This window comes from Sceloporus occidentalis, unplaced genomic scaffold (genome assembly GCF_023333645.1).
Source record: "Sceloporus occidentalis isolate IW3139 unplaced genomic scaffold, rSceOcc1.0.p SCAF_333, whole genome shotgun sequence".
Lineage (NCBI taxonomy): Eukaryota > Metazoa > Chordata > Lepidosauria > Squamata > Phrynosomatidae > Sceloporus > Sceloporus occidentalis.
Genome location: NW_028317313.1, coordinates 526,706 through 553,527, shown reverse-complemented (window position 1 = coordinate 553,527; position 26,822 = coordinate 526,706). Strand labels below are relative to the sequence as shown.

Below are 26,822 nucleotides of genomic sequence, written 5' to 3'. Positions count from 1 at the left end.
TGGTTTGTGAAGAAGACTAAATGTGTTAAAAATTATACGGTACAAGAGCTTTATGATGTCTGGAGGCATCATTAATCCACAATTTTCAATTCCCCCCCTTTTTTGCTCTTTTTTCGTTTCTCTCTTCCTCCTTTTTTCTCTTCCCTACTACTATGATTTTTATTTCCTGTGTTATAAAAAAATAATTATTTAATTAATTTTATGTACTCAATTTCTTTAGCATCTTATATTTTTGGGATTTTCTTATGGAAATAGCTATTATTCATAGTTAATGAAAAATGCAAAACAGATAATGAAGAGGGTCTTAAAGTAATCCTAGGGAAATACAATGAATATATTTTCTAGATATTAAGGCTAGTGGGCCTTAAAGATTTATGGATAGTTGCATGAGTGAGACCATCGATTTAAACCTGAAAGTGAGCAGCTGAGTAGATAATGACCTAATCATAATGTGCAAAGATTAACTGATGTACAATATTTACATTACAAAATCCATGCAAACAAATATATTTATTAGATGTGATTTTTTTTTCTTTTTTTTTACATCAGCATATATTTATTTGTCAATAAAAAAAAAGGAAAGAAAGAAAAGTACCAGTAAACCGGTTTTATTCATTGTTGGTTTTTTTTTTGTTTCTTTTTTTTTTTTTCATTTTCTCATTTGCAACTGGTTTTAGAGCATAGTTCGAACTAAGAGAAAAAATGCAATTTAAATAAAACAGGTAAATAAAAATAAATGTAGCACAATAAATCATTTGGTAAAGCATAAAAAGATGAGGGAGGAGGCTGGAAAATAAATTTTAATGGATTGTTATACAAATATTTCTATTAAACTGTCATAAAGTCAGAATTTATGGAGGAGGAGGGCAAATGTGCAGGAGAAGAGTGTGATTAGAGTCTGTAATTTATTTCTTAAACATCACATTCTTCATAATCAGAACATTCTGAGAATAGGGCAGATAAAAGGGGCATAGTCTGTGGATGGAAGACAGAGAGGGGCAATTTACATACAGAAAAGCAACACGTTATGTTGCGTGCCCCTTATGGTCTTTAAAGGGTTAAATCTTTTGTCTGAATCAAGGTGACATCTTACATCAGCACATGTTACATTTCTTTTCATCTGCTAAAATCAAATGAAATACAAAGCAAAGGTAATGTGTTATGTTGTTCAATAAAAAAATCAAAAGAAAACATACATTGTTGATAAAATTACATTTGGATTATATAAGTGCAACATTCTCTTTAGTTTTACCAAAATCTTGTTTTGTTGGGGGTTTTTTTGCCACCGGTGCCCTACTGAATATCCATTTCTCACAATCGCTTGAGTAGATACATTGGGGATTTCATCGAATAAAGAACATTTTAAAAATTGCTATTTTTTTTTTTTACCTTCAGATTTTTCAGAATTCCCATTTGGAAATCAACATTGCACATTGGACCAAAACATCATAGGACACATGGATTTATTTTTCTATAGCAGCCTGGGCAATGATATATTGATATTTTATAGATAGAGATATAAAAGGTGGGAGGATATTATCATCATCATCACAAAAAGAACCTAGTATGCATTTTACAGAATTGATAAATATAGGTATTTTTTAATAATTCTGATGCATGGTTTCAGCCACTTAAGCCATCACATCCATAGCTTGCAATGCTAGTTTTAAATGATTAGAATAGGCCGACATATGCTATTTGTCTTGTATTAAAAATCTATTCCCATGTGCTTTCAGCCAAAAAAAACAATTTTATTTGCATTCTCATCCCCAAGTAATATTACTTTATTTTAAATATGTACTGACGGGGAAAATGTATCAAGTTCTGCTTTAATTCCCTGATACAGCTCTATCCACCCAATCCCAACAAGCAATCGCCAGATGGATCGTCGAGTTCAATGCCAGCAATGTTCCTTTCTATTGGCCAACAGGCTTTTTGCTCATATATATGATTTCATATCTAATTGTGATTTCAAGTACTGATTGGACATTCATTTTTTTTGAGAGCAGTGACATCTAGTGACCACTCTATGAACTACATGTCTTAAAGGGAAATTATAGATGGGGAAAAAAAGTCAAGATAACCATTAAAAACCTTTTTGTAATTTAAAATGCAGTTTATTAAAAAGGATAACATTAAAATGTTCCAAAATGTTGGAGATTTTATTTTATTGTATTTTGCTGTAAGTTTTTTTTACCTTTTTTTTGGCTGTTATTTTATTTAATAACATTTTTATTGACAATTTCCCCAAATTTTAAAGAAATTTAGTTATTACCATTGGCCATACCCAAATAAGCCAAGCTTTATGAGAGAACAAGATGGTCGTACCTATACCCTGAGCCTTTGTTTGGTTATTTTATGTACAAAACAAAACAAAACATACAGAGTTAAATGGTTTCTTGCGGTCAATGAATCTTAACTTATTTTCTGGATATAATTTCCCAGTAAAAACCGTCTGCAGTAAGGGTGACTTACTTGGCCAGCTGAACAAAAATGCAAGAGCTTTAAAATGCATATATTGTATATTTTACATGCAAGCAGTCTAATTCTATTACAGGTAAGAATGATTAGATATTGGCTTTAAAACATGCCATGTTTGCACTGTTATCGTAGCTGCCTATCGCAGATGTAAAACATCTGTCCTGCAGTGTACATTATAAGAATAAATCACATAAATACAAATACTGCTCGATATCAGTATGCTGCTGCCTCGCAAGTCTCCGCAAGTCAACAATGGCTGCTCGCAAAGCAAGGAAACCCCAAATGTTAATTCATCTGGTTAATCCAAAGAGAATGATGTACTCAGTACGACAGACGAGAGCGACCCAACCCTGGGGGGGGGGGGGGAATTTGCATAAATGGCTGCAGGATAGTGAGGTGGTCCGAGTGGGAGAAAAAGTAAACTATCGCTATGTTCATACAGGTGTCAGTGGGTAAGGCAGACACGAAGAATCCATGGGCCTTGAAGATGAAAGGGCTTCTGTACATGCTTCTGTGCCTTTAGCTTACTCGGCACATCTGGCTGAGCGCTTTTGATCGGTCTTGATGAAATTGTATGGATGCAAGATGGGTAAACCCTCGAGAAAAAATAGAGAAATACTTTGCTTTGGGGGCAATATATATATATATATAATTTGAATGGCAGACCCCTGGGGTCGATGTTCCGCCAGCAGCCTTCCAGCTTATCTTGGCAACACCTCCCACCATCCTCACCCAACGTACGGTTATCGTCCTGCTTCGGTTAGCTGAGGGTGATTGGAGATATTGTAAAAAGAAAAATAAACATAGCTGGTGGTCACAGGTCGCCCACGTGTTTTATTCCAAAAGAGTCATTACAGGAACAAAATGATGCATGTATAGATATAGTATGCCAAGAGGCGCAACTAAAATGACCTTAATACAAACACATGGCTGCATACGTAATAATACCCTTAAGGTCAGTGTAAGGTAGCTAGTGTGACATAGTTATGATGTGGCACCACGTGGGATTAGAATGCTATTTGAAATCCCACTCTATATGTGCCTTATTGCCATAGTTATTATGTTGTAGCAGCTAATTGAAAAGAAAAAAAATATATATTCATGTAAAAATTAGGCTAACCAAAAGGGACTGGTAGCAGACGCTTATCCTTTTTGAGAGCTTGTATTATTCTTGGACCTTCGCATATGAAAAGGGATCAATTGGCCCCATAAAAAAAAACAAAAAACGGCTATTCTTTTGCCGCTGCAACATATCACACACGAAGACAACATACGTATTGTACGTATGAACAGGTAAGGAGAACATGTATTGTAAACAGTTGGAAATAAGACATTTAGGAAATCACCAAGACAAACAAAGTAGAGGATGTGTCTGCTGTTACAGATTGTTGTTGTCGAAGAAGAATAAATCGGTGGGTTCTGCGCATATTATGGCACTTTTCCGTTTGCACATACAGGTCATTCATTATAGAAACAAGCCTTTTGATATTAGGGCTTATAAGGTAGATAGAGGTTCAGATGGTTGAGCTAATGTTAAGCCCTACTTCTTGGCCTTCAGGATCGCCACCCAACCATGGAGCTTTAGGCACATGAATAGTTGGGTGAATAGAACGTCTCTGTTCCTGACTCCTGCCATAAGATATTGCAACTACATACATGTGCAAATAAGTGCTGCAGTTACACCGAAGGATTAAATTCACATGAAGGGGGTGAAGTTAATACGCCCTGTAATAAGGGACACCACTTTGGGATGTGCTAGAATAGGCCAGGTCTTTTGGCATCTTCTGCTGCTGAAAAAAACACACAAAATAAAAATACAGAAAGTAAAGGAAATCATAATGCCCCACTCCCAGACATTTGCAAATAAATTAATAAATAAATATAAAAAAATATTAACTTAGAATTTCAGTTTTGTCATAAATGTGTTTCCTTTCCGGTTTCTTCCCTTGTTTCCATTTGCTGTTTACAATTTTTTTTTTTGTCATTTTTGATTTTTTGGAAATATTTACATCTTCACAGTAACGCCAACATTTAGTTCCTTTTGCTCTCTTTTCTTGTTCTTCTTCATATGTGCTCTTTTTGCTCGTGCACTTGTACATGTCTGTGTATCAATGACTTTGTATATCTTCAGGCGTTGATTTTGTTTGAAATCCTCATATGCATGGGTGGGGTGCATGTGTACATCTGAAGTAGAATGTATGCATGTGTGTGCCTAATCATGTATGTAGATATATCCACATGAAATTTCTCCCGGACGTCAGGTGCTGCTGCGTTCTCTTGCGCTGTTTTGTACTGGTTGTCCATTGATGTGCCAGATCCATTCTCTGGTTCTTAACATTTTTTTCTTAGGTCATGGCTGTGTTTGTGTTCCGTTGGAAGCCAAAAGTTTCTTGTCCTTAGAAGACCCTCTCCGGTGATGTTCTGCCATGTCAGGCTCCGAGCGCCGTGAGTTCTGGCAACTTCTTGTTGGAGTGCCTGGAGGTCGGCTTTGCTGTCCATTCTTCTCATCTGGTGGCAAGAAGAGAAGGTGATCCAGGGAACACTCCATCTGGGTTCTTGTTGTAACATTTGCTCCTAAATGGAATCATCAATTGCACTTATCTCTGACATAAGCCACACTCACTTCAATTCCTTGTATTTTAACACATAACCAGAGACATGCTATACACAAAAAACAAACCTGAGCTCTCTTTAGAGTGTAGATCTGTGTTGAGCTGTAAATGGATTCTAAAATGTGACTACTTGGTAATAATAATAAGTTTGCAAATAGATAACTCAACAAATTTACTTCCCACCTAAATGATCACAGCTCTGCTGAGTTGATTTACTGTCAACTCCAACTGATCAAGAGACTCAATGGCTAAAAGTTTCATTATTAAATTATTTAATAATTAATTGCTACTAAACATCAACGGATTGGCTGGCAAACCTAGGTATACTTTCTATAAATTCTATGCATAGAATGTGATCAGTGGGCTATATATTTTACTAATTATACACCAGCCTCTATATGATTTAATAGATTTTACGTACTTGCCCCCTGATTACCGCAAGTTTTAAAATAACTTATAAATGGCTTGAAAACCAAATAAACGGCAGCCAGTCGGTGTGTTCAAAACACTCAAGACACGTTTACTCACCCGCTAGGGCCTGAACCGAGGGCTGGTCATGTGTGCTCAGCAGTTGTGCCTGAATAGTTTCTACGACTCTTTTAAACCTGCGGCTGGGACCTGGTAAAAAAATTAAGATAACGATACTTGAGAAGATGTTTTGTTTCCCAGCATTCTCTCATTGCAATTAGCACTTAAATTGTAATTGGTGGCCACAGAGAGAAAAACTTGCGGGAACTCAATAATAAATCCACAACAAAAGCAATAATTAATTAAGAAGCATTAGTACCAAGGCACAAACAGACAGAAATGGAAAAATACCACTTTCTGCCCATCAAAAACTCGTCTCCACGGTCATTTGCGTCACAAGCACCGAGATGTCAATGGCACAGGACTGCTTTTGAAGTTTCAGGGAGCATTGGGTGCTTTTAGTGGGTGGAAACTGGCAGTTTTTGCACTCTTTAATGTTTAAGCAGGAGCCACTGAACAAGCAGTCAAAAAACAAGATGTTTCCATGGTAACTTCTGCGGCAACATTTCTTCAACTTTTTCTCCCAGCTCTGAACACTAAAGTTCATCTGCTGCACCAAGACGCTTCCTATGGGAAGCATGAATTTTCATGCTTTGGCCTAAATACGGCACTAAAGCCTCATAATTATTATTATTATAATTATTGTACATTCATTATTGTGCCGTTTGTTTTTTGCACTTAAATATCTAGTCCATGGGTGATCAGTCAATGTTTCTAATCTGGTGGCAGGGCCGGCCCGACAATGGAGCCGAGTGGGGAAACTGCTCCAGGCGGCACTTTTGAAGCCCCAAGCCCCCCCCCTTTTTTTTTTTAAAGCGACAGAGAGAGAAAGGGGCGCCGAGTGGTTTTCGCTTACCAAGCTGTCAGTACCCACTCGGCGCCCCTCTCTCCTCTGCGGCGAGTCTCCCTGTTCGGTCTCGGTGCCGGCTTGTAATGCTGAGTGCCGGAAGATTATCTCATTTCCGGCGCTCAGCATTACAAGCCGGCAACGAGACCAAACAGGGAGACTCGCCGCAGGACTGCTGAAAGGGAAGTACAAGGCGGGGGGGGGGGGTAAGGGTAGATAATAGGGAGGGAGGGGACGGAGGGAGAGGAAGGGTAGATAAGGGGGGGGGGGCGGCATTTTAAAATTCGCCCCAGGCGCCATTTTGTCTTGAGCCGGCCCTGTCTGGTGGTGACACCTAACATGACTCTCCCCCTGTTTCAAATTACCAAAGAGGGACACATTTGTATCATGGGCTTGGCAACAGCTTTTCTATTCACTAAAAGACAAGATGCCATTGAGCTGAGTTTTGTCGGGCTTGAAACTTTTGAGGCTCCAGTAGATTCACACTATTGAACTCAACCTCTGTCGAGTTTCTGTCAAGCATCAGCTGTCAAGTCGGCTGGTGGAGAATTACTCAACCCTACTCGCTATGCTTTCCACTGTATTGGGATCTCCACTGACTTGAGATGTGGTTGAGTTACGGCTTGAATTTACTTAGGGGCTTGAGTGTTACATCAAAGCGTCTAGTAGAGTTGGCCTCAGCAACTTGAATCACCTTCTACCGTAACAATTAATGATATCAAGCATCGACCTGCAACCAGAAGCTACTAATATAAAAAATTAAATATGTATTAAACATATATATTTGTAATGTGTGTATGTAATTATGTTGGAATGCATGTGTTTCTTAAGGGGCGCCGTATCCATGTATGTGTCCGAATTTAGGCATATTCATCATGTCTTTGAGTGTCTATGAACAGTTTATCAGCTTTGCAGCACACTGAAGGAGGCAGAATCTCGGCTGCTATGACATGTGCAAAGAAGAGTGTTGTTTCGCATGATGGCCGCATAGCTTTGATTGCGGCGTGCTTGGTGTAACCTTACATATGATTGCTGAGTAGATAACTGGCTGGGAATTTCCAATGCCAGGCTGAATTGGATTATTAAAAAGAATCCCACCAGAACTTGCTAATACAACTGACCCTGTTTTCCTCCCCGATTAGTATGTTTTGACCTTTAGATCGTGAATACCTGATATTAGAGTGAAGGTCACAGAGTAGATTCCGTTCTCCTTCTGTGCCTCGGCTCCCTCTGAGTAACTGATGTCCACCTGAAATTTCACGGGTTTCTGAAAGACCGCTGGGCCCCCTGACGACTTATACTCTGCTCGAAAGCTGGTCTGAGATATCACACTGTGACTTAAGCTTGGAATCTGGGGGAGGACAAAAAATGCATATATTAAAAAAAACATCCACAACTATGTAGAAAAAAAATAACAATTCCATATACTGTTACAAGAAAATATAGGTATCACCTTTCATGAATACTATATTAAATATTGTATATGTATATTAAGTACACTTTTTGCTATTTATTTATTTATTTTTGTCTTTGTGCAACTTTCCCCGTGGATCTTCATTGAGAATCACAAATGATGTGGCTGGAAGCCTCCAGGTTTTACAATGTTAGTCTGTAATCAGTACCTACCGAAAGGAACGCATGGACAATGTCAGCTTTAATGGAGCTAAGAGGCTTGTCTTTAATGACCACAAATATTTGTTCTTCTTTGTCGAGGTTGATGAAATTCCCAAACCAAGACTTTTTTGCAAGCCTGCGATGGAGAGAAGAAAATGAAGATTCTCAAAATCATGTATCAGTACACCCTCGACATGTTTCATGACATCAGCCAACTTTTTTCTGTGTTTAACTGTCCAAATGAATTCCCAACATCCTTAAAAAAAAAAGTCCTTTTGGATCAGTGGACAATCTAGAACAACTCAAGTTCTTGAGAGGTGGAATTCAATGTATCCTTCTCTGAAGACAAGTAGTTTACTGAATTTTAACTAAGGTGCCTCTACTGGGAATCAGAAAACTTGTGGCTTTAGAGTACTGGGATTGTGTAGCCCTGGTTTAGAATATACCATTAACGTGTTTATTTCTCTTGCATCATACAAAGAGCTGGAGGTCTTGACGTGACTAAGTCTATAAGCCAATACCACATTTTATGATGTCCCTCTATGATCCCATCTATCAAGATAATTCTTCAAGGAGACATTTTCTTTAAGGAGATCTCCTCTTTTTTAAGGAGACGGTCTTTGATGAAAAATTCCAAAACAATGAAGGTTTAATTTCCTATCTATATCAGTGGGGCCTACCACAATAGGTAATATGATCATTCATTTAAGGAGATAAAATAGGCAATGCTGTCTATGAAGTGGCAATTAATGCCACTAAGCTTGCTACTGCACAAATTCCAATTGTCAATCTTAGTTCAATATTTGTTAATATCTTTTTTATTAACACCTTCAAACACTTTATTTAACTCCTTTATTATATTCCATTTATATTTTATTAGAATTTGCTATTTTCCATACATATATATATTAGACTTGGGCACCAGGGGGCTCTTCGTGTTTGTCTTCGTGCTCGTCTTTGGGGGAAAAAAAATCTTCGTGTTCCGCGAATATTCGCCTGGTCCGGTCTTCTCTTCGGGTGAATATTCGTGTTCCTTCTTCGTGTTCGGTTTTTCTTTGTTTTTTCCGGTTAAGTGGTTAATACGGGGTTAACGCAGCTCTGGCGCCAGGAGTTTAAATGTACGTATGAGCAACTCTATTGGTCATCAGCAGGGGGCTCGTCTGCCATTGGTTGATAACAGACGAGCCCCCTGCTGGCGACCTAGGGTCGCTCGTACAGACTGTTAAACTCCTGGTGCCATAACTTACCCTGCAGATCCCACTGGCCCCCCTGTTCTATCAGTTAAATGTCCGTACGAGCGACCAATAAAGTCGCTCGTACGGACATTTAACTAATTGAACAGGGAGGGAGACCAGTGGCATCTGCAGGGTAAGTTGCAGCATTGGGGTTTTAAAAGTCTGTACGAGCGACTCTGTTGGTCGCTCGTACAGACTTTTAAAACCCCAATGCTGCAACTTACCCTGCAGATCCCACTGGCCTCCCTGTTCTATCAGTTAAATGTCCGTACGAGCGAACAATAAAGTCGCTTGTACGGACATTTAACTGATAGAACAGGGAGACCAATGGGATCTGCCGGGTAAGTTGCAGCATTGTGGTTAACTTTTTAACTTTTATTAGGGGTTAAGGGGCGGTGCGAGTGAGCCTATTGGTCACCTGCAGGGTCTTCCTCTGAGGAGGAGGTCCCTGTAGGTGACCAATAGGCTCATTCGCACTGCCCTGTAACCCGTGACGGCGAACCTGCGGATTTCCACTTCCGTGAACTGCCGCGATGCCAAGGTAATTTTGGAGGTGGGGGGGGGAATGGTAGACAAAGACGAGGACGATCACGAAGATCTTCGTGGTGTGTGTCTTCGTCTTCGCCTACGTTTTACCGCCGCTGTCTTCTCTTCGGCGTGTCTTTGGAACGAACACAAAAACGCACTCTTCGTGTTCGTTTTCATGTTCGCCCGAAGACGAATGCACAAGTCTAATATATATATATATATATATATATATATATATATATATATATTACTAGAATTTACTATATTCCATATATATTTTACTAGAATTTCCCATGTTCCATGTATATTTTACTAGAATTTACTATATTATATATTTTTTTTACTAGAATTTACTATGTTCCATATATATTTTACTAAAATTTACTATATTCTCTATATATTTTACTAGAATTTACTATATTCCAGCGAGTGCCTTGTATCTTTATACAGTTCTGTAAAGGGTAGTCAAGATCTTTTGTGATTCTTGACAAATCCTAAAGAAGTACTCACTCTGGAGAGGATTCTGGTGTAAGACTTGACATTTCTTCAGGAGTCGGTACTGTATGGGAATAATAAATAGATTTTTTAGAAAAACAAATTCGAGTACTTCACTTAAAAAAGACAAATGTAGCTGGAAAGTCATCAATAATTCATAAGTGATGAAACATAATGTGTATTACTTTTAATAAATAGATGGACGTTCATTAACACTGGAAAAGGTTAAGGTGACGATCAGGTGGAATTCCTCCCACGTTTTCTTATTACCAGTGTTAGTGATATGTTTTTAAAGAATATTGGGATGTTTTCTTTATTCCTGTTTTCAGACAGATGAATGTTAGCCATTTGTATGTTTTGTTGCTTTATTATCTTATCCAAATCTACTAAAGAAAGACCCTGACTCCCTTTCAGACTGCTTTGTGGGTGAATGGCTCAGTTTTAATCACCCAGCAGGACACTGACTATTGAAAGTATATGGAGGAACAGACTTCATTAGTATTGCCTTAAAAAATCAGATCAGTGTGGTGCTGCAGGGAAAGTCACCCCAAATATCACACGACTGACAACAATTGTGGCATCAAGGTCTACAGATGACCTATATCACTGTATACAGAAGTAGATGTCATGCTCCAGGTGAAAATATAGGAATATATGGGAATATAGGACAATATGGAAAATCTGAAGAACAGGCAGTGATGTGCTTCAAATTAACTTCTTCTATTATCAGGTTTCATTACTGGCTTAGTGTTCCACAGTTCCAAAAGACGGGGACGTGTGACAATTAGCACATCATAGAAAGTATGTAATAGAGAGAAGAGGGGTTCTTTTAGGTATAAAATGATCAGACACCCACAGGACCTTGCGATCATGTTGTTGACTGCTCATTTTGGCCTTTGTGACATGTGAATATAAATCCAACATGTGCATGTTCATCCAATACATACTGTAAATGTCATGTTGAGACTCTTGTGGGTTGTATTTGTATTTAAAGAAACATTGGGTATTATAAAGATCAATAGTGTTCAAAAGTGGAGCAATTTTAACATTCAATTAGTTGCTATAGTTTATGTACAATTTCCACGAGCATCACCTCATGACTTGTATATGTATGATGTACCCCCCTCAACACGATCCCTTTCTTTAGAAACATTTACTTGCAACCTCATAGTATTGACATATCCACACAGAAGAATGATCCTGCTGAACTCTTTCTTGCACTAACAAGTTGGAATATCACTTGCAGTCTCATTTTCAACCACTAGATGGAAACCTTCTCCGTAAGAGACTTTACCTTGTAATTTCCGACGGTGGAAACGAGGGGATCCAAGAAAACTATTCTTGATAGAGTTGAGCCGTGTCTTCCAAGCTACTCCACCAACACCAGGACTTGAGGGAGGGGTGCCACTGGGCGTCCCAGTCGGGCTGTCCTTGGGCGTATGCACTGGGGTGCCCAGCGGGGTAGGGAGGGGGCTACCTCGGGGAGAAGGGTGAGGGGTCACCTGCGATAAAGGGATAGATTTGGTGGTGGATTTAGTACCAGGGAAAAAACGAGCAGGCAGTGAGGAGGGGAAAAAAGGAGGGGATAAGGGGGAACGATGGGGTGAAGATGAGGATTCATGCGGTGGGGAGGAAGCAGTCATGGTAATGGGTAAAGGATTGGATTTAATGGTTTGGAGGGGCTTCTCTCCCAGGCTGGTCTTAGCCGGCAGTGTTTGGGTCTTCGGGTCAGGCTGGCGGTGAGCAGCTTTGGATTGCCAGATAGCACGGGGGTCCTCCCCATCAGCAGCCTCCAACGGTGTGGGGGAGAAAGTGAAAACGGGACTCTGGCAAGGGGGGACAGAAAAGTGCCCAATGGGCATTGATGTTTGACAATGAGATGAAAAAACGTGGAAGGGCATGGTGTTTTGTAGTGTGGAATGTTGTTCTTTACAAGTAAAACCAACGTGAGCATTCTCAATTCTACAACTCAACATAAGCATTGCAAAAGCACTACAATTCTATCCACAATGCTACTGGTCTACACTTAAGCAAAATAGTTCTTATTTCCTCAGCCATGGTAGGGGGTGTGATGGAGAAGCTGCAGTTTTCTCACCTCTGTTGCCACACCAGGTGCCAAATATTGGCACAAAATTATACTACACAAAGACTATCAAGAGTCCTAACTGAAATTAGAACGGACCCTCACAAACCATCCGCATTTGTATCGTGCTTTCCAAATCTAATAAAGCCTACTGAGGCTGAAGTACGTAAAGCATGCTTCAAATAAAACCTTTAGGAAGAAGGCCTGTCTGTATGGCAATCCTTTTTTTGGCTTCCTGTACAATAACCACTTAATTATAAGGTTTTCCCCTAAACTCTTAAATAGAATGTGGCTAATGGGATTAAATAAAAACGTCTTAACTAAGGTCAGAACAACATTGTGGGTTTCCGAGAATTTCCAAGGTTACAGGGCAAGGTCAAACATGTCTTCAAAGAACATACACAACATGTTTCGGGAACAGATGCTTTTTATAGTAATTTCATTTCTCATTTCCTTTCCACCACTGTTTGAGCTGTTTAAGCTTAGTGAGCTATGCTACACAAAAGGATGTGTCTTCCAGGATAAGACATGTATGTGCATATTGACAAAATATATTTCATCAGCTACAAGAGTGTGGCATTCACTAAGCCTCAGAAACTACATAAAAGAGAATGGTAGAAAACCATATGAAATAAATGACAATTTACGTTTGTTCAATCCAATCAGAACCACCGACGTGACCTAAACCCAACTTTACACTGAATGATACTGAATGGTTTTCTAATGTGCGGTGTAAGAAGGTGATAATGTGTGCTGTGATGTTGTGTTGGCAATGATTGTAGGGGCTTTGCTCCAGTGCCGCATCGGTTATTTCATCTGTAGAAATCAAAGAGGCTCTCAAAAATACTTACCCTTGGACTGCTAAGGGGACTCGATGAAAGGCCAGTTGATGCGCCACTCACGGATCTCGACCTAAGAAAAAAAAATTAAAAATCAGAAAACATATATTAAAGGAATAGTATAAATTCTTAACGACAATGTTTATCCATGCGTAACTATAATACACATATGTTAATATTAATATTCTGGTTGTATTCTTTACATTTTTAAGCTCTCCCTTTTCATGCTTATCTATCTGAACAGAGGGCATGAATAACTGGCTGGCCATTGTCCTTGGTGTTCTTGTGGTTGAGGAAGGAAACCTGAGCTTTGAGCTCTGAACACCAACCTTTTGTGGCTTGCTACATCAACATTCCACATCTGCAGACACAGACCGTCTGAATCTGGTGCTTATTCTCTGTATTTGCCCTTGTGAGGGATGAGACGCACATCCCCTGCACCACTATTAGACCTCCAGGCATCAAACTCGTACAAGTACCAATGTACTGCCAAAAAGTGTCCAGGCCTTTAAGTCACTTTTCTGCATAATAAAGAACCATCCCCAAATGAATCATTAAGGCTAGACCCACCTTTGACTGTGCTGTGCCATTTCAATTGCTCGTCGAGCAGGAACAGGGGAGCCCCCATCGGTCACACTTAGGACTTCCATAGATTTTCGTTCAGGTCTGCGCTTTCCATGCCGGTTGAGCATTGGAGAATCCACCCTCTTGCGTGGAGGATCTTTTGGGAAAAGAACATGTAAGAGTTCATAAAGAACTATGAGGGTCGAATTAAATATGTATTCAGATTTAAGCGTTACATACAGAGATGCTTACAATGGTATGAATGTCAGAATGAAAAAGGGCATGGGCTCTAATGGGAAAAACAAAGACTGTGTTGAAGACTTTAGGCATTTAAACCCCACCTTCCAAAGCTATAACCCTGCAAATTATGGAGGACACCATCAAGCTTTTTGATAGATAGATAGATAGATAGATAGATAGATAGATAGATAGATGACTTGAGTATGTGACATGATGATAGACAGGGAATCCTGTCCAGGATACTTAGCCACGTTTACCTTTACCTATGTCATTTCTGGGTGGAAGGTCTTCATCCTCACAGCTGGGGTATCTCTCTTTGCGATCCAGAAGAAGGTAGTAAATCATCTTCTCTTGATTTTCCCTGCAAGAATTAAAGAATTTTTGTGAGGACAAGGCAAATCAACCAGTTTACTAAGTTTAAAGCACTTTATAACTAACGATCGTGTACACATCAAAAATGGCATTTCCCCAGTGAAAAGCTGGGTGTTATTCTTATGGCATGTTCATCAAATATTGGGTTTCAAAGAAAACTAGTTAAAAATACACTGGACACTATCAGGATTCAGTATAGCTCAATGATTTCATTTTTATGACCCAGGCCTGTTGTATCCTGTACAGATTACTTGGGTTTATATTGTATTCTATTCAAATTTGTTTAGTTTAAATGTACGACATCACCAAATACCGTCTGATATACAATCCCCAAACTGTGTATTCTCTGCCTCTTGAGAGCACATGCTGCTAACAACAAATAGGTGTTAAACCGAACAACATGTAGGGGTGTGAGATAAGACCTCACACCTACTGGACCAGGAATAAGCTTTGGAGAAATGTCAGACGGGAGAAGCAGGGAGAAAAAAATCAAAGATGAACTATTTGAGATTTTGAAATTAAACTTAAGCTATAATAATAACAATAATTCAATAATGCCCTATAATAATAACAATAATTCAATAATGCACTTTTCCGGCCACCGATATATCGGTGCATCCCTAAATATACACAGACACACAAACTTCCTGGCCCTTTATCATACTTCCTGCTGTAAACAATAGAATGGCTCAGTCTTAATCAATCATCCAGACGCTCTGGCTGATGAAAGTCTATGGAGGAACAGACTTGATTAGCATTGCCATAAATAATCAGCTTAGTGGGGAGTTTGAGGAACGAAAATCACCCAAAGTATCACGTAACTAACAACAATGGCAGCTTCCAGGTCTTTACTATACTATATCCGGCAGGATCTTACATTAATTTTAGCCCATTTTTAATAAAATATTGTATAGTTGTTGCAATTATCTTAATGGTAGCTCCACTGACTTGCCCTATACTCAGAACACTTCTCATACATCTAGAGCCTCAAAAGGGGTAATCTTTCTCTATTTTAGAGCATGGGGGTACCAGAGGTATTTTATGATTAACTCAGCCTTCTTTATTAAATTCATTGATGTTTGTTGCTGTTCTATCTCTATTATACAAAATGATCTAGTAAAATTTCAAAGGATAAGCTTTTGTACTTGGTAATTACAGCGTTCAGGACAGTAATAACGATAATTTGTACATAGGCTCCTTTCATTACTATTATTAGCGACAACACCAAATTGGGTAATTAAATCTTCAAGTCTTCCCAATGTGCTTATAAGACGTTATTTAGAAATTTTCATTGTTTCTTTTCTGTTGCCTGCACCTTGGACATTTTTAGTTGTGCATCTGGTTCTTAGATTTCTTTTTTTATAGAAAGTTATTAATCAAAGCAGCTTCTAAGACGTAAAAAAATTGACAAAATATGATTCATTGTTTCAAAGTCCTGCATCCAGTGCCCTCTATTTCCTCCGACTTATGCAGCCCAAATCTCAAAGGATGTTACAGAAAAAGTCACAGATGCTCAGTTACCGACTTAAAAATCCTATGTAAGCATATTGTCACAAAGTCATTTTTGTAGCCTCTGGTTGTTCTTTGACTTCTATTTCCTTGCCATTTTCCTTCTTTTTCTACTGACGCCATTTCTACCACATACCAGAAGCACCATCAGCATTTCCATAACACCCATTCTCCATTCACTGTTTTCAAAGCATTCACACGTCTCTCAGTACATTCACCCTTCATTCTGCAGCATTTTAATTATAATCTTTTTTGTTAATTCTCTGCATATTCATTCCTTCACACTACATTCTTACACCTGTCGACATTCCGTCCTCCTCTATCACACAAATGTGGCAGATGCACTCTGCCTATAATACACTGATGTGGCACGACGCCCAGTCAAGTTCTTCCTATGAATGCCATAGTCCTACTGACTATTTTGGCATAAGTAATGTATTTTTCCTGCGCATGGCATTATTACAACACAAGCCCAGTCCCAGTTAGAAGACCATACGGAGATACTTGTTTTGTGAATTCCGCTATGCACACTAATGTTTGAAAGGGATTGAGGAAAGAGGAGGGATTAAATGTTGTACCTTCGACGGTTCAAACAGTTAGTTGTGTAGCATAGGCCTCTGCAGGACCCGTAGTACACGGGACCCAGGTATTAGGATGCTCTAAGGCTACTTGATGCACACGTGGACCTTTAGAAGCTGCCACTAATGACTTCATTGATTATTTATTACCAGGATTGCTTGCTATTTATTACCAAGGCGTTTGTTATCACTGAATTATTTTTGTTCCAAATGGTCATATTACTTTATTTTCACTGTAATATAATAGCATTTAGGTGAGCACCAAATTTACACATGATGGGGTGCTCTTTCGGGTAACATTTCCATCACTTGCTCACACTAATTCCATGTGTGGCAATATTCTAATCTACACCATCTCTACATTCTGCCAATTCGGTCACACATTCTCTATAGAGCAACATTAGAGCAGCCCACGTTTGAGCTTATTTTCAGCATACTTACTCTTCATTCTGTAACTCTTGTTTCAATTTGGTTTTATCTCTGAAGCAGCCCAAGGAATGCATGCTATCTAGGACATCCGGGTCAAATTCGCTTACTGAGTGGATCCTCCTGATGGATACTTTCCGAGGTGTAGGTTGTTCAGGCTCTGGTTCATTTTTGCCGCCCCTGTAGAAACATTAGATAACATTAATTATCTACATGAGCACCCGAAACAGCCACACAAGGATATCACATGTACAGGGTGCAGAAGTACATTTTCTCTTCTAATCCTGGGTTATCTAACTGGTAGCCACCAAACCTCCATGCCTGGTTGAGAAGAATATATTGTATGTATCTATCTAACTTCAAGCAAAGACTATATATACAGAAACACAAATAACATGTTTAAGATACATCACTAATCCTTGAAATTCCTTTTTCCAATTAATTGTGGCAGTAATCCTAATTTTCTAATAAATAGAAGGATCCGTTAATAAAAGAACGTTTGAAGACCCCTGTTTTTTCCATCCAAAGATCTTAATGCATATCTTCATCACTCATCAGTCTTACTAAGGCCACAATCATATTGATTATAATTTGAAATCTAACTTAAATAAGTGATAGGAAGGAACGTTTTTTTTCCCGTCTGTGAAATATCAGCCACATCCAGATGTTCATTTCAGGTATACAATGTTTTTTAGTAGAAGCAAGATACTTACATGGTTTTTATAGTCTGTCTACTGTACAGAATGTTAAAGAAATACATTGGATAAAATCACAACCGCACAGACCGTTTGCAAAACAATATGTAGTTCAGCAACAGTTTCAATCAATATTGAGGATAATAATGGATTTTCCTCTTTCTTTTCTTAAGCCAAATCATTCTAAAAGTAGGAGCCCACCAAGGACGACTAACAACATAATGGTTTACAGCCCTGGAAGGCGGTTCTCATAATATTCTGCCGTCACTCAATATTTAAACAGATGCTAATGAAAGCAATCTGCTGACAGCACAAGAATGGCGCTCAAGTCACGTTAACTCTTTCAAACCCAACGATTGTTTTCCCAAAGGCAATTAGCCAATATGAACAGATTTTGCAATAATAAACTCCATAGTCAGTTGTTATTGACCCGTAATTACACAGCTTGATTGAGCTGCTCAGAATATCACTCAAATGCACCAAAAAGCATCGTTGCCTAATAATTATACTCTTCCAAGTGTCTTATTGAAGCAATAACTTGTAGCGAAATAGATGAGGCTGTTATTGGAAAAAGAATGAAGCAAAGTGATGAAAGGAGATCCATTTATTTCAGCTTCATAACCTAGTTCTTAAATCAAAACACAGAATACCGAACTCAATACGACCACTAAATGTATCTGGCTTTGGATGAGATGACCGGGGAAAGCTCTGCTAATTTTATTGCAGAGTGTTGGTTATTATGCCAATAAATACTCTTCTGTCCTATTCATTCTACAAATGGATTCTCTGTTTCTCTATCATCCCAACAATAGCAAAGTATCCAATGAAAGGGGTCTTTACAAGGAAACACAATTCTGATGAGCAGCAGATTTTCTCTAAAAGCTTTAAGCAACATTAACAAAATAAAATTATATTATATATATATATATATATTTATATATATACTCATTCAGAATCGTTGCTTGTGATGAATTTAGATTTTTTTACATTAAAAAGAAATACGCCGTTCATTGGTGAGTTGAGCTGTAATCAGGTCTAGAACATGGGGCAACATTCCACCGATAACAAAGTCTTTATGGGGTGGAAGAATAGGGGCTTATAATGTATATGCATATACATTGTGCAATGGCACAACTGTAAACCCTCTGTGTTTGCCCCGGAGTCTCAGGGTTTTTGCCCCAGTCTCAGGGTCTCGGGGCAGATTCTCAGTGTCACACAGTCTCAAGCTGACTCCTTCCTATTCTACACGGCTAAGTAATCATATAATGTGCCTTCCATACAAGGCCCCCCAGGCAACAAAATTACATGAATATAAAAAGATTGCGATTATCAAAAAAGGGAAGATATGAAAATCCTCTTATTCTTTCTCCAGGGACTTAAAATTACATTTTTTCTTAATGAGGTTAAAACGTCTTTATATATTCTGTGCTTATACTCGTCGGCTTGGTTTAATGATTACTTATGTTTTTAAACTTGTTTTACAGTATAAAGTATTGTCGATGATAAGATGCTTTTGTTCCATTACGTGACAGCTAATGCAGAATTTCAGAGAATAGGACATAATGCAAACCCCCGTTGCCATGATTATGTGCAGGGCTGACAAGGGTTAAAGGCAATGAGGTCAGGCAGCTGCGTGTTTGGCCAGACATGATCGTTATGGTCTCCCGAATTCCGTGCCAAAAGCCTAAAATCGCCAAAAAAACAAACAGCAGAGGGGATTCTGCGCATATGGCGCTAATTAAGCGTTAACATTTTAAATGTCTGTTATTTAAACAATTTTATTCCCTAATTAGTTTATTCCAGATTCTTTCTGCAAATATTGTGCAATGGCAGGGAATAGCCATATATATACATAATGCCTTTACTTTAATATGTTTATTGCTGGAGGGCCCATTATGTATCACTGCGGAATAATATCAGAGTGTTTTTGCTGTGGGCAGGAAGGGATCGGTATGGCTGCGACAATTATTTAGCCTAATTCAAATGATAACTTCAGGCTGCTTGTAATTTTATTGCATTAAATATTCTTTGTAGCATATTCTGCCCTAGGCCACATCGGCTTAAGCCTAGGGTGGCAGGTCCTAGCCGAAACCGGCTCAGGAGCGCTCTGAACCCGGTGCCACGCGTCCCTCAGACGGCAGCCAGTGGCCGTGGAGCTGAGCCCAAGAGGTGGTTAGGGCCCTGCTCTAGGTAAGGCCTAAGGCCCAGCTCAACTTAAATACATCGCTGAGTATTCTATGTTTTTTTTTCCCAGGAAAGGAGTAAAGAGAGAGAGAGAGACAGAGAGAGAGAGAGAGAGAGAGAGACAGAGAGAGAGAGAGAGAGAGAGAGAGAGAGAGAGATAGTAATGTAATAATAGGGTACTTACAAATACCACGAGTGTTTCTGGATCTGTTCTAACTGCAACAATAAGAGATACGTTTGAGAGGTGGCCATTTTATTATTCTGATAAACAGTCAGGAAGGGGCAGGAGGGCATTGGCAGAAAAAAAAAAAGATCAGGGGAAAGGGGAATGGGAAGTAAAAGCAGGGGAAGGGAAGCAACGTCATGATAAACAGACAAAAAGAGACATGCGAGTGTGGAAAGAGTCGAAGCGGAGGGTAATAAGGGTATAGAGATGTGGCAAGCAACTCCAGTATTTGCACACCTCTGACGGCCATATTGAATCTCGATAAACAAGGGCCGGTCGCTACGGTTTCATTGCTGAAATCAATGAAGTAGGTACGGTGTGAAAACTGGAGCTGCCTATTATTAGACAGATGGAAAATGTTAAACTAACACTGAGTCTCTTCTCTGGTTCCACCTCGATCATGCCCCTCAGCAGGTTCTGACAATCCGGAGGAATAAAATGAGGCATGTGGAACACCCCCCGTTTCACCTTCTCTAGAAGTTGCCGCAAGTTATCGTCATCGAAGGGCAATGCTCCCTGGAAAACAACAAGCGTTTTAAACACTCACACTTATTGACAGAGTTGTTGGGTGATCGAGACTATTTACATTTATTCACAACACTAAGAAAAAGCACGTCTATGTAGAGTAGAAGCATGGGTCTTACCACAAGGAGTGCAAACAATATGACTCCACAGCTCCATACATCAGCCCGACGTCCATCGTACTTCTCCCCCTTTAAGAAAAGAAGAAGCGATTGCCTCAGTAGGTTCTCTATTTGTGTGTTAAAGTTTTCTCGCATATCTTTATATAAATAGGGATATTCTACGAGGCTCAGACCAGATCTGCTGAAGGAAACACAATGCAAACACTCCACGTATTGCAACTGCATGATCACACGCAAGGTAATGCTTCCAACCAGCCTCTTCTGTGGTGGGCACAGTGAGCACTCGGATAAAGGGCATCTCAATTAGGTTTTGCCTCTTCTACTTAAGGTCTATTCCAGAGACCTCTTAGTTAAAGTAGTAGTTTGGAATCTTTCACCGCAACCATCCGTGATTTTGGAGCTATTCTACGCCACGTGCTACGTACAGAGCAATTGCCAAGAAAACTCATTTCTCCACATTTAGAAATGTGTCTGTTTACCAGGTTTGCCTGATAAACAAAGTATCATGAACTCAAGAACTGGACACACTGGGGCTACTGAAGCATGTTCTAAGGGCAGAGCTATTAATATTATTTACATTCAAAAGTGTCTATCTGTAGAGAACATATCCATGACCATGACATGAACACGTAGAGAACACATTAAGTGAACATGTTGGAGGAAATTCTGCTTTTATGGTACCAGTCATGGATACCACAAAGAAACATGTTTACTTATGAGCTCTGCGTGTTGTGTGACTCCTGCAAGAAGGGATGTGCTGGCCCTGTATAATGCACAGTTTAATACTGTTTGCACTAAATGTTCACTGGGGTTAGACCTTCATAATGCATCATTAAGTTGCCGAGTTAAAACCGCAACTCCTGTTTTAGTGAATATTGTTAACAAAACTAGCAAGGATGGGAGTGGCATATAGTAACAGCTGTAGACTCTTAGCAATTAAATGAAATGTATATACACACAGAGTATGAGCATCATAAAAGTGTCCTTAAAAAATAATAAATGGCATATGATATAGTCTGATATCCCATTCCCTATTGCACCTACTCCCGGGGCACTTCAATATCTGCTCTTGTCCTTTTTTTCCTGTGTGGGGGGGCATGAGATGCCCGTAATGGTCTAAAAAAAAAATAGCTAAGAATCATTTCTAAGAATTGTTTCATTGGGGTCCCTCCCAGATCTACAGACTTCCTCGTGCAGTTCGGCATCTTTATCATAAGCGGCGTCAATTCACATCAATTGATCTCATTCAAGATTAATGAAGCTGTCAGTGCAGAGGAAACCTAAGTGGAGCGAGTAAACCTGCTGCCTCTGAAGAAATATTGCAGAATTCACCGACGTATTGCAAGAATTCCTTCAGTGTGCTATATTTTTGTTAAGAAAGGGCAAAATATTAACTCCTTCCTGGTCTAAACAGCGCTAGAAGCATACAATGCTGAGATCAATAATTTGATGTATGAAGTATTAATTCAAACATGATTACCCTACACGGGTAAATGCCAATCATTCCCTGGAATTACAAATGAAAGCATTTGATTGGAGCTCCATATTTAGGGTAAAATGAGTGAGCCTTTTAGGCTCCCGGCGACCTGGAGTCCCCCCTTTTACGGCCAGGACTACCTGCTGACGTTGCAGGCAGTCCCACTGACGGTGGGCAGTCCTAATGATGTCAGTGGGAGTTCCCTCCCACATCAGTGGTGCTGTGGATGATATTAAATTAAGGCTTTGATGCTTTATATACTTCAAGGTATACTGTTCATAAAATTATCAAACATTTTTGTCACCGGGAAAGTAGCATTACACATTATTTAAGTCTTTCAGACACATTTAAAATATCTCCCAAGATGTTTCTAAGATATCATATCTGTAAACTGCCATACAGAATAGGACTTCTATAAAGCATATCAGAATGAAATATGGAACACAGACCTGCTGTCCATTTTGGCACACGTACAAACGTATGTCAGATCTGGCGCAAGTAAAAATGAATCAGGGGGACCTCCTCTGGCATCCTTAGCTTGACACAATGGCTCTGCTTCCTGGGCACCATGTATTCACTTTTGATTACCTGCATAAACATGTCACACGCCTGCAGCTGTTGTGTAAGGCCACGGTGTCCCTGCGTGTCATATCAATGTTACCATCATACCATGCCGTGTCACTTTGTATGACACTGCAGAAAGCTTGATATCTCTTTTACTCTGTATCATTAACTGCTGGGAACAAGGTGTACTAAATGCCGTGGTTGTAAATCATTCAGACATTTACTCGAGACCAGAAGCAGACATCGTGGGCCATCTCCAACTCTTGACGAACTACAACGACCGACCGCAGTCAAGGACCAGGAGGGCTGTAGCTCATTATCAGGTGGACACCTGTAGTTTGCCTACCCTAGTGCAAGATTATCCAAATACTTGTACGGATAATAATACTGTACTGTAAATTATAGCAGTTATTGGTCTCAATGGCCTTCTAATCAGCCAAGTGTCAATAAAAATAAAAAAACAGCCATATACTGTATAAATGAAACATATGGAACCATGAAGCTTTAATAAGATGTAGAAGTATATACAGAGGATGAAATAACATAGCCCCAAAAGTTTAAAAACATCTAAGACTTACCTTGATCACCTCTGGACATGCATAGTGAGGAGACCTGACGATGAATGTTTAATACGAAAAAAAAAGCAACAGGAAGAAGAAAGAAAGAAAGAAAGAAAGAAGAAAGATGTTAGCCACAGGAAGGAATTTGAGAATGTGTTAATTAGTTGAGTTAAAGTAAAGACTTCGGTAGAAACATGGTAATGTGTTCAAGTCAGATCATACACAACAAAATTATTGTTTTTATTAAGTAACAAATATTTATTTTACGTTTTCAAGAAGTGTATTTCAAAATTTGTTTGAGAAATCTTAAAAAAAAACAATATTTTGAACATTCCATTAATATATTTTAATTAATTAATCGAAAATGAGTTATGTGCATGTTTAGAACAGAATCAAAATCAGCCCTTCCTCTGTTAAGGTTTTTTTTTTTTAGATTGCTGGTTTGTCACGATTGTGGACCAAATTCACAATACGACAATATGATTATTTTATAAAAGTGTAAAGGTTCTACATATATACATAGATATAGTAGATATGTAGCTGATGTATGGTTCAGGGCTTCCATGATAATCCTACTGAAAACTAAATTTGCCTATACGGACACAAAAATATATGTAGGCTTTCTGTGAAATATGAAGGTCCAGCTCATCGTAAAGCGGTACGATAGCCCTTTCCTTTCTCTAGAGCATTGTAGGCTTGAGAGAAACCATTTACTACAATGTTATGTATGTTTTTATACATTTTGGGTTTTTTTCACTCCATTATAATAAGATTGTGGATTGTGAGGTGGATGATTGTGGATTATGATTGTGGATTTCCAAAGGAATAAACATATTATTTACCAAGAGCTCTAGAATGAAGACCTAAATCTTAACTTTAGAACACAGATGCCAACTTGCCACCAAAACCATTATACCTTCTTACTAGGGGGTTTAATAGGACCTGGGCAGGTCTATGATTCACTAGGAGTCCAGGAAAAACAAGAGAGACCTCAAGGAGAACACGTTCATACCGTTCCACATACTGAGAAGCCCCTAGAACGATCAGCCTTCCAGATTAATTCTAGCTGCTTTACTGACCCAGCCAGCTCTATACTCCAGAAAGCACAAAAAATGCACAAAATTCTGGTACGTTTTACATTTTAGTCCACGTTCGTCATTACAAGATTGTGCCGTTGTGTAAGAATTATAATCACACAAAAAATATCACTAGGGAGATGCATGTGGTGCAAGAAAAGTAATTTGTTTGGACTACTTCCAGGTTGCCGTCGCAGCAAAATCACAGAAAGTAATGCAGTTTTTCTTGGAAGCCCAGCAGTGCAGCGTGGTATGGATAAAGTTATTACTCTGGCACAGGGCTGTCAGTAAAAGGATCATTGATCACTGCTTGAATGCTCAAGCAGAAATGTAATTGTAATCTATGCAGATACTCGCATGAACCTTGATGAATGACTAGACAAGAGGGTATTACTGGTATCTGCATAATACCCCTTGTTTTTACCCCACTAGGTTGCCTCCTTCCAAAATTAATTCACAGTATCTTTCAAGAATCTTATATTTTAGTCTTGCTTGATTTGGGAGAATTGAATCTCTATCCTGCTCTCCCTGGTCAATGATCCGCCCATGTGGACAATACAATAGTAACCTAAAGACTAAGACAGGAGAAGACCTTGTGTTTGTTCAAACCAAGTTTGGAGAGGGGTGCAAATGTTAATAAATTCAGTAGAAGAAAGCAAATGACCTGCATATACAGGTCTTCTATAAACTGTATACATAAAGTGAATGTTTTGGTCAACACAGACTTTCACCATGATAAATTTACCAACAGTTGCATGGAAATCCAACAATCTTAAACACGTGCTTTCACCAAAGTGAGCTTTGACCCGTCTGTGTAATTGGGATCTCTGACTACATCTCAGACCTTCTGAGTTTGACTTCATGTCCATAGAGGTTTGCACCTGCTACATTTATGTTCTTGCTGTGTTCAGCAATAAAAATGGAACCTAAAGAAACTGAGCGCTTGGTATAATCTTTCCTGGTTCTGAATAAACCTTGATATTCTTTAGAATATTAACGCACTTGTCTCATGAACTTTCTATGTAGTGTATCTCCAGTTGCTGGCTGGACCTAATGGCGGTCCTCATTGAAATGCTTCCTCCTTAAGAGTTTTGAAACTAATTTAATTGAGTTAACCAAAAGAAAGAGAGATTTTCAAGCATGGTATATTTGTAAGGCAAAGTACCAAGCAGGAGTCTCGACTACTATTAAGTTAGTTCTGAAATCCGAGGAGGGAAGGGCATACAGTGAACTTGAGACTTGAGTAAAAATCTCTAGACCAGAAAAAAAAAATCCCATAGAATTACTGGGTTTGAATGTACAGTAAAACCCGATATCTCTGACTGATGCCTTTGACGTAAATCCCATCAGAACTTTTGTTACATTCCAAGGTTTGTTTATAATGTATCTCTTATATAATATACTTTTTGTACATGTCAGATAATTCTGTACTCACCCACAGCTGGTCTCTAGTAAACTGTCGCCGACCTGCAGTGACGCCATTCCAAAATCTGCTATTCGTATGTTGTTTTTTTCATCTAACAATAAGTTTTCGGGCTTCAGGTCTCTGTGGCTGCCCACGGTCAAAAGAAAGAAAGAAAAAAAAAACATATTTTGAAGATTAAGACGGGCAGGTCTATAATAAGACTAAGGTTTTATATTTGGCTTTTTTAATTGGGTTTGGTTACCAGACTTGGAAACTTTCCTGGAGCTCTCCCTCTTTTATAGTGGTTTCAGGAAAGGGGTGTGGTTAGCCACGCATAGGGCGGGGCTAGTGCGTTACTGTCTTTGGTAGGAGGGGATTGGGTAGGTAGTAGGAGGGGATTGGGTAGGGAGTAGGAGGGGATTGGGTGGGGAGTAGGAGGGGATTGGGTAGGGAGTAGGAGGGGATTGGGTAGGGAGTAGGTGGGAATGGGCATGGCCAAAAAAAATCCCCTGCCAGGAGAAAGCAGAAACTGACCTAAAGACAAACCATGGAGCAGAAGTAGGTCTATGGAATTAAAAATATGTTTTAAAAGCCATGATTGGGCAACTGCAGCTTTTCTGCTGTTGTAATATATCCCCTATCATCCTTGACTAATTGTGCTATATTTGTATTTAATTACACTGAATTGTAATAATTGTAATAATCCAAATTGAAAAAAAGAAACCTATTTTTTCTTTAGAAATAACATTTATTGGAGCACTTAGACATAACTACGTTTTGAGTCTCTGGGTGAAATGCTCCGGGTGAATGTCAAACTCTGAGTGGAAAAGCAATATTTGGTGAAAAAAAACCCAGCCATGGGAAGTTCCTAGGGATGTGAAAAATGTGAACTTCCACACGCTTATTGGTTACTTTAATCCTTAAACAAGAATACTTCCATTTATTCAGCGTAAAGAACACTGAAATATAGGATTCTAAACACTGACATACATGCTATAAAGTACCTGTTTTCTCATACTGAATGTGAATTAAACATTAAA

The 26,822-nt window shown here is 39.0% G+C and overlaps 1 protein-coding gene across 1 annotated transcript in view; it reads right to left on the bottom strand.

Annotated features, from left to right (window-relative positions):
* Positions 1–4,831: 4,831 nt before the first annotated feature.
* LOC149274408 (serine/threonine-protein kinase BRSK2-like) overlaps positions 4,832–26,822 on the bottom strand; it is an 87,428-nt gene continuing 65,437 nt past the window's right edge. Inside the window, exons 5-19 of the mRNA XM_089505545.1 lie at positions 25,813–25,929; positions 23,320–23,353; positions 20,701–20,769; positions 20,426–20,572; positions 20,015–20,046; positions 16,967–17,131; positions 14,330–14,427; positions 13,833–13,983; positions 13,275–13,335; positions 11,635–11,842; positions 10,356–10,404; positions 8,095–8,218; positions 7,639–7,819; positions 5,622–5,711; positions 4,832–4,989 (exon numbers count right to left, since the gene is read on the bottom strand). Coding sequence (XP_089361671.1) covers positions 4,832–4,989; positions 5,622–5,711; positions 7,639–7,819; positions 8,095–8,218; positions 10,356–10,404; positions 11,635–11,842; positions 13,275–13,335; positions 13,833–13,983; positions 14,330–14,427; positions 16,967–17,131; positions 20,015–20,046; positions 20,426–20,572; positions 20,701–20,769; positions 23,320–23,353; positions 25,813–25,929 — 1,684 coding nt within the window. The remainder of the gene's footprint in view (positions 4,990–5,621; positions 5,712–7,638; positions 7,820–8,094; positions 8,219–10,355; positions 10,405–11,634; positions 11,843–13,274; positions 13,336–13,832; positions 13,984–14,329; positions 14,428–16,966; positions 17,132–20,014; positions 20,047–20,425; positions 20,573–20,700; positions 20,770–23,319; positions 23,354–25,812; positions 25,930–26,822) is intronic.